We start from the raw sequence: 9122 nt of genomic DNA, 5'->3' as shown, positions 1-9122 counted from the left end.
AGAGAGAGAGAGAGAGAGAGAGAGAGAGAGAGAGAGAGAGAGAGGTAAAATACACATATACATAAACTAAAATTAACAAATATAAAACTAAATATAAAAAAGGAAGAAAGAGGGCTAAGAATTCGTTCACTTGGTAGAATGGGTCTAGTATGTGAAAAGCCCTAGGTTCAATGTCTAGCACTAATTAAACTTGACATGGGTTGAAAAATGGCTCAGACCATAACTTACTTGTCATGTAAGCATGGGGACCTGGGTTTGGTTCTCCAGTGCCCACATTGTGTATATTTCTGATGTACACACACACACACACACACACACACACACACATGGGCAAGCATGTACATACTCAAAAGAATATCTAGGAGAGCTTTGAGATGTCTTGTTGGTTAAGAGCACTTGACACTCTTGTAGGGCACCCAAGTTAAGTTCCCAGCACCTACTTTGGGTAGCTCACAACCACCTGTAATTCTAGCTGCAATAAATCTGATTTCTTTTTCTGCCCTCTACGGGCACTAAATAGCTCTCCATATGTAGAGAGAATTTAATTTTTTTTAAGGTAATCAGCTACACTAACAATTTCCAGTTCAACTTGATATACATAAGGCCCTGTTATTTATAAGTAAAAAATTAACAAACAAATGATAAAATATTATTGAAATGGTATGCTCAGTACCTTGGCTATTGTAGATAACCTCTGATGCTAAGATCCTACATATGTGCCTTCTACAGAATGAAGCAGATTCCAGTATGCCTTTAGTGTACAGGAGGCTCTAGCATCTCTTGTTTCCTGTGTCTATCAGTGCGCATGTGTACCCATGTGTGCGGAAGCTGGGTGATAAGGCAGGGTGCTTAAATGCTTTGTTGCATTGTGTTAATTCCTCAGCAGTGCAATCAAATTCATGTCGTAATTAAAGCTGTCAGTTGGAAGGCAAGCCAATCGCTGCAAAAGCACAGCATAACAAATGAACTGAAATGATTCCGCGTGTAGCTATACAATGCTTCACCAGGCATGAAATTAAATAAGTAATTTGATGTTGACATCAGAAATTGAAATGATACCCACTGTTCCCTCATTCAGTCAGACCTGCATAAACAATGGCCAGAGCAAACATGCACAACAAAGCCCTCCTCTCCACCCGCTCCCCAAGTAATGCACAATATATATGCAAAATGAGCATATCAGCGCTTGCTTAGACCTCAAGGATGTAATTTGCTTTGGTATACAATACGATGATAGGCGCGGAGCGGGTGGGAAGCTTGGTTTGGAGCGATCCTTCTCCTTCTGGGCTGAAACATTCTCAGCAAGTAGGGTGAATGAAATGAACAAATCCCCCTGCTTCTCTGTCATTCATCCTAAGATGAGTTCGTTTCCTAGACGCAGGACTCCAGGCTGGTAGAAAGCTAACTTGTCTTCCACCTTTGCCTGCTGTAACAAGGGCTGGGGTTGCAGAAAATAGGTGGCATTTGTCACATGGTCAGCCTCTGCTGTAAGCAGTCTCCATGACTACAGTGAATGGATGGAAAACTCTCTTTCTCCCTTTCCTGCTTACGGAATCAAGAACACATAAGGGTTTTTGTTGTTTATTGGTTATTTTGTGGGGTGTGTGTGTGTGTGTGTGTGTGTGTGTGTGTGAGATAGGTATACAGGTACCCAAGAAGATCAGAAAGCGTATTGGATCCGCTGGAGCTGGAGTTAAAGGTGGTTTTTGAACCATGTGATGTGGGAGGTGGGAACGGAACTCCGGTCCACAGAGAACTATTGAGCCGTTTAGCAAGGTTTATTAAACATGGACCACATTCCCAACATAACTTACATCATGCTTTATCCCTCTGAGCTTGTAGGAAACAGCAAGATGGGGAATTTTTTTTTTTTTCTGTAGGAATGCTGTGAAGGGTGGTATTTTTGTTTGATGTGGAGATGGTCAGAAAGTTGTCTACTTTCTCGTAGGTTTGAACATGAAATGTCCCCCTTAGGCCCAGTGTTTGAACAATTGGTGTAAGTCTAGCAGTGCAGTTGAAGGCAATTGTGGAAACTTTAGAAGGTAGAGCCTTGCTGTTTTATTGGTTCCCTGTACTTCCCATTTAATACCCATTACTGACTGCTCACGCAGTGTGATTAGGACCTTCTGACATGCCATCCTCACAATGACAAACTTTATCCTCAGAGATCCAAAATAAGTCCTCCCTTCTCTAAGTTGATTTTCTTCAGGTGGCTGGTCACAATGATAATAAGAGTAACACCTCAATTTACAGTCAACAGAAATCATACCTGTTGTGGTTACGAAGATGTGAAATTCTCCTTAGCCTCTCCTCCCTCATACAATCCATGCATTTATACATCACTCCAACCTGCATTTCTGCAGTGCATCTTGAGTGAAAGACATGATGAATAGGCACATGTTCCCCTCCTGCCTTTTGTCTAAAGAATAGCAGGTTGGCTATAGAAGTGGATGAGCTGATGTTAATAACTCTTGAATCAGGGTGGCAATCAGGCTTCTCTATGGAGGTATGGTCAACCCTAATACAAAGCTGCTGAGCTAGAATTTAAAGACTGACTCTGAATCAGGTTATTTTCATTTCCAGCTTGTTCAGTGCCTCCCCCCCCCTCCCCGCTCACCAAGAGGACGACAAAAAGTTAAACAATTTCTTAGGACAAGTTTTAGAGAAAGCATATAAACAAAACTGATCCAGGACTAGGGCTGCGGCTTCATTGGTGGAATGTTTGCCCAGCATGTCTGAGATGCTAGCAATGTTCAAACCAGGTGCTGTGGTGGATCCAAGAGGATCAAGGGAGTCTGAGGCTAGCCTAGATGACAGAGACCTTGTCCAAAAACTAGGTAGAGGGTTGGACAAGTACTTTAGTTGGTTGAGTGGTTCCTAGCATTCAGAAAGCCCTTCATTCGATCACTAACATTACATAAAGGAGTGCAGTGGTGCATACCTCTGGAATTGGGGGAAAACTTATACTTCATGAGAACCTGACTTGAATGGGGGGGGGGGTGCTGGAGAGATGGGTGAGTACTTACTCTTCCCCCAAGTTTGATTCCCAGCATTTCTTCAGCACAGTTGCCTTGACCCCAAGTTCTAGAGGATCCATTACCCTGTGGCCTCCCTGGGGCACCTGTACACACATAGTACACATAAACTAACAAAGGCATGCATGCATACATACATACATACATACATACATACATAGTAATAGAAAGATATACAGATGAATTTTGTACTCATACTTGGGCTTTTTTCCCTCAGTACTTGATACCCTGAGTTCAGTTCGGAATTATTGATTTTCAGTTGGTTCACTGTATGAGCGCTATGGCAGTCTGAATTGATATTATTGAGAGAAAAACTGCTTCCCTCCACCCACGGATTCTTTGCATTTTAGTCAACTAATTATGTTTACAAAATGTCTAATTTTTGCACAGTGCCAAGTGTGTGCTAAGCCAAAGCCTTCGGGGAATAAACTAGCAAGTAGGTCATATACCAAAAAGTCATCCAAACCCATTGGGCTTTTTATTTTCAAGGCAGTCTGGGCTTTTTTTCCTCTTGCCTGCCTCTCTGCGGCCACAAAACCAAATAGCTTGAGACCCGGGCCTTGAATGTCAGGAAGTCGGGGAGGCAGGCTGCCACGTGCCTGTTTAGTCTCAGTGCAGGGCGAAATGCCATCATTAATTCATTACCCAGCTGCCTGTCAAATAAATTGGCAATTACGTCCACCGCAGAAGCTCAGAATCTAGTAAATAGCACGTTAGCATCTCTGAGTCGCTGAGAGATATAAAGGGAAAATCAAGCAACACTGTGTGTGTATCAGCAGCAGATGACAAGGGGTCTTGGACTCGGGCATGTGATGTGTGATGAAAAACTCACAAAGGGTTGGTAATGAGCTGTGTGGATGGGAACATGCTAAAAATGGCCACTGACTTTTGTGCTCTGTCTCTGTGCTTCCTTTGCAGAGTTCAGCTCCTTCCAGCTTGGGGACAGGCTACTTCGTAAGTCCATCTACACTTCCACCTGCGCGCCTCCTCTTGCCATCAGTTCGTTCGTATAACAAATCCTCATTACAGTGTGAAAAAATGACACCCAAGGAATCCCCCTTACCCCTAACAAGCTCACTGATTTCTGCCCTGTCGTTGAGGATTGTCTTATTTCTAAAGGGTTTAACCTGTTGGGCCTTAAGGATCAGGAGGCATCTGCCTCGGTGGGGCACTTAGCACGTTTAGGAGATGGGGGAAACATGATTGCCCTTGCCAGCCCAATTCCATAATTGCTGGAAGTCAGATTACATATGGAGTTATTTGACTTCTTCTAAGTACTCAAAAGAGCTTCGCTGTGCACAGTGACTTGCTTTTCTGAGTCTGTTATTTCATTGTGAGGGGAGGCAGCATTCCAATAATGTTTTCCTTATACTTGGTTGGTAGCTGTATCTGGCTTTTAAGCCAGCAATCACCACACTCCACAGTTTGGCAAATACAGATGCATTATATGTGTTCTGGTCCTTACACTTTGTTCTTAGGGGAGGGGAAGGGATGGAGGAAATATATCTCTGGGATTATTACACTATCTTTCATTCAAAGACAGAGAAATGGTTGCTTCATTAAATTTTTATAACAAAATTATCCATTGTGGGTTTAGTATTCCTTCTCACGGTATAAATGAGGAAGAATTACAAACCACCATTATTTACCCAAGATAGCATAGCACTGTGTATTTTAGTACTTACAGGCACTTGGTTGTGTTCTGAAGTAAGGCTTGATACTATAATACCCAAGATAGAACACATGCTACGAACCATAGCCAATAAACACCCATTCAGTTCAGCTGCTCTTAACGTTGTCCTCTTAACATTGCTAATCAGTCTTCTTGTGACTCATTTCTCTGACTGCATTTTTGGTTGAATTATGAAAATCAGCATCATTTCAGTGAATATCAAGTCTTTCCTAAGTTTGGCCCAAAAGGCACCCTTACCTGGCCCCACTAACTTCGTCTTGATCTATAATCCAAGGAGAATGCTAAGGATTCTTCTGGCCCTGCATCATACGGTTAGCACACTGATGGTGGTTCTGCGCAGCAGCCCTGAATATTCATGCTTACAGAAGGAGCAGGATACGCTCAGTGTCTTGCTTTAGCAGTTGAAAGAACAGACGTCGTCCCATCTGCCATCTCTTCACACCAGGCTGGGTGTGGGTTGCGATGCTGGAAGTAAGATCTGCAGGCTGTGGTGCCTGTTCTCCATGCTCTCTATCCTCACCCCACCTCCTTTTCAGAAATAGAGCTGAAGCCACCACCTTCACCACGTTCAGTTGCAGCCTGAACATTCTACTGTCATTTATGTTGTCAGTGTGATCACCCTGAAAGAAGGGTGTCATTTCAGGAATCAGAATCCACCTTTTGTTTTGCTTTTTACCTCCTTAGTTCTTGGAATGCTTTTATTACTTAATGATATATTTGATAACTAGCAAATCCTTGATTAGGATTTGGGAGGGTTTTTTGTTTTGTTTTTTGGTTTTTGGTTTTTTTTTTTTTTTTTGTGCTGGGTCAACTTTGCTTAGCTTTTAAAACTTACTCATTTTGTTAAAGTTGCCTTGGTTAAAATCAACTTACTTTGCTTATCTCAAGAGCTGTCGTGTTATTAGCGTACATGGAGAAGATGAGTACCAGATGTCTGTTCCGCTCTCAGCTATGATAAAAATGCCCCTCTGCGGAATGTGTTTCCAATCCCACATTGTTCCGTTATCACCCTGCAAAATCCTTAGTGGAGTTGCCAAGCCCTCATCAAAGCTGGGCTCTGTTTCCAGTGTCAGTCCCACAGTGTCACGTGTACTACTCGATTTCAGGGACTGCCTTCCACGTTGGTGAGTCTCTTGCTTTTAAATGGAAGTAATGTGTTTACAGCTTCTGTGATTGCCCCCTCCCCAACCTGGGATACAGTGTTGATGTTGTGCTCATGGCCCTTATCTGAGAACGGCTTCACAAAGTTTGTAATGAGGGTGAGTCACTAGCAGGTTGAGTCCCATACTGTTCTTTTGTTTGTTTGTTTGTTTGTTTGTTTTTCTCATGAATTGCCTTTGACAACTCTTTGAAATGTGGAAATCACCACAGATGAGCTAATCCTTATCATTAAATCATGAACTGTTGAGTTTGGAAAGGCTAAGTTTCCCTACCTTTAGCTGAACAAGGAATAACTGTTTTGTTTTGTTTTGTTTTGTTTTGTTTTGTTTTGTTTTGTTTTGTTTTGTTTTGTTTTGTTTTGTTTTTAAACACTGTCCCCTGCTTCAGAATCCCTCCTCACTCCAGAACCTTCTGTTTGCTCCCCTGTCCTATAGTGGAGAACTTAGTAAACTAAGGTGAAAACCCAGAAGTTGTCCTTGTTCATGAAACTGATACTGTAGTCCATGCATCATGGAGTCTGTGTTTGCATGCAGGTGAGGTGTGTGTCGTTACCTGCAGTTGCCTATTCTTGGGCTAATCCAAGAGTGCTTGCATTTGTCTCTCAGTTCTTCAGCTGTATCTGTCCCACTTTGCTGAAGGGCTTTGAAGAAACCTTTGTTTTTGATCTGGTGATATTTGTTTATGTCTTCCTGGTTTTGTGTTCCAAAGATGTCTGCTTAGGTCTGTCAGTTTTCCAATCTATGCAGAAGATTTGAGAGATGGGAACAGCAGTGAAGAACACTATTTACATAAGCAGATTGCAAAGGATTCTCAAAGTAGGCAAAATAGAGAAGGATTGGAACAAACTTTGCACGTTTGGGGGAGGCTTTGAATACCGTGAGTATTACACACACACATACACATGCACACTCACACACACACACACTCCCTCTCTCTCTCATTGCATACGCATACCCTGCTCAGCTCATATTCTAAATATAAATGAAATTATAGGCAACTTGGAATCAATTTGCTGGGTTTTTCTTTCCTTTTTGGCAAGCGTACTGAAACTTGTTGGAGTGTGTATAGGGTTTTCTTTTTGTTTTTCAAACGTCAGCTCACTGAATACATTTTCTGTTTTGATTTAAACAGTTCTGGATTTCTTTCCTTCTGAGACATGCAGTCAAATTTCACTCTGAAATATGTGTGATGAAGTCCAAAGTAGCAGAATGATTCATGTGACTAGCCGTGTGACCTTGGGCAGGGTGTTTGATATTTCTGTTTCTACTTCACCACCCACTAAATAGAGTTGTGAATATTCAACCAAATGACATAATTAATGTGCACAGAATAGAACTGTTAATAGTAAGCAATAAAATGTACCTTTGAGGTTTTTTTCTAAATGCATTCTTCTTGTTTTTAATTATGTGAATGTGTGTGCCTTGGTGGGTTAATGTGTATACAGCAGTATCAGTGCCTATACAGCCCAGAAGAGGGAGTCAGATTCCTGGAGCTGTAGTTCCAGATGTTGTGAATTCCTGTGGTAGGTGCTAAGTACTGAGTTCGCATCCACTGCGCACACAGTATTCATGAGGTGTAACTACGGAGTTCTCTCTCCATCTTCTAAGTGTATCTGTTTCTCTGTCTTCCTTCACACAGCAAATGAGGACATAAACTTGGTATCAGGTGACTGAGCAGTGTTGTGACTGAGGGCCCCACTAACAAATTGAACCAAATAAAAACAGAGTTTTGCCCTTTGCACCCAGAATATAGAAACATTTTTATGTCCCTTTCCATGGCTTTCACGAGGGCCTTGCCTCTGTCCGATTGGATGTGTATCACTCACTGTGTATGGACATTAGACCCAGGTGCTTTCATCTGTCACCCTGGTGATGGCATTGTTGGAATGATCTCTTCTCTGGGCTGTCCGTGCATGACAGTTGTTCCCTTTAATCTGTTCATGGTTCCTACCTGTTTACTCCCTCCATGGTTTTAAAACATGTCAAGACCTCTTAACGTGTCTGAGGTTTGGGCTGGCAGTAATGGAAGAAGTGTTCCGTGATTCGGGTTTTAAGATGTAGATTATAAGTTGCAGGCATTCCTCTGTGATGCCAACAGCAAGTGTTCTTGGAAGAAGTGATCACAGGCAGCAGAGAGACGACACTTCTTCAGATTGGCTCTCTCACTGGACCTGGAATTCACAATTAGCCTGCTAGGCTGGCTGGCTATTGAGTTCCCAAGGATCCTCCCACTTCTGCCTTCCTGGCACTGGGATTATAGACATTTTTCACCAACGCTGGTTGTTTCTATGGGTGCTGGGGATGTGAACTCAGGTCATCATGCTTTTGTGGATCACACTTTACCTTCTGATCCATCTTTCAAGCCCCTGAGGATGTGTAAGTGCTGGAGCCCCTGAACCTGTAGTTGAGAGTTACTTCCCAGACTGCCCTTAAAGCTCTTGTGAAAGGGACTTAAAATCCTCTTAGGTCAGGGACAAGCATCCTGCCTGTTTCTCTGAATGATCCTCAGCCTCCTTACATACTTGGGTGTCATAGGACACCAGCCTCATAGCTGGGATCTCTTCCCTAACTCTAGTGATTTATCCTACATTTCTGGCTTGCTACTTCTCACTCTTTCAGTTCTCCAGGGAGGCAGCCCACAGATACTGTTCGACTCATACTACAGGCGAGGGGGTTGTACAGCGTTACCCTTCTTAGGATGGAGTTTGTATAGTTACTGTTTTTCTGTATATTACTTATATTGTGAGGATAGTCCTGGGGTCAGGTACAAACTGCATAATGGTGACCTTGTCTTATTCTTAGTTTTTAAATTATAAAAAGTCCATGGTCATTTGTTATAATTTGGGTAATTCTTTGTATGTTTAAATTTTATTATGAATGTATTATTAAATACATTAATTTTTTAGATTTGTTTTAATTTTTATTTTAAATTTTGTTACACTATAATTTCTATCCTCCTTCCAAACCCTTCTCTCCCCTGCCATTCTGTCTCAAATTCATGGCCTCTTTTTCTTGAATTATTATTGTGTTTTTATATTACAACAAATAAATACATAAATATCTGCTGAAACCAACTAGCGTTGCTTCCTCCCATGTGTATGTTTTTAGGGTGGATCATTTGGTATTGGATAACCAGTTAAGGAGCCCATCCCTGGGAAAGGCTTTAGTTCACATGTTCTCTCTCTCTCTCTCTCTCTCTCTCTCTCTCTCTCTCTCTCTCTCTCTCTCTCTCTC

At 42.1% G+C, this 9122-nt stretch overlaps 1 protein-coding gene across 2 annotated transcripts in view; it reads left to right on the top strand.

Moving 5' to 3' along the window:
* Auts2 (activator of transcription and developmental regulator AUTS2) overlaps positions 1–9122 on the top strand; it is a 1096900-nt gene that overhangs the window by 498335 nt on the left and 589443 nt on the right. For both annotated transcript variants that reach the window (XM_029477062.1, XM_029477061.1), the window contains exon 4: positions 3954–3989. In XM_029477062.1, coding sequence (XP_029332922.1) covers positions 3954–3989 — 36 coding nt within the window. The remainder of the gene's footprint in view (positions 1–3953; positions 3990–9122) is intronic.

Source organism: Mus caroli, chromosome 5, assembly GCF_900094665.2.
Source record: "Mus caroli chromosome 5, CAROLI_EIJ_v1.1, whole genome shotgun sequence".
Classification (NCBI taxonomy): Eukaryota; Metazoa; Chordata; class Mammalia; order Rodentia; family Muridae; genus Mus; species Mus caroli.
This window is presented reverse-complemented; position numbering and strand designations above follow the sequence as displayed.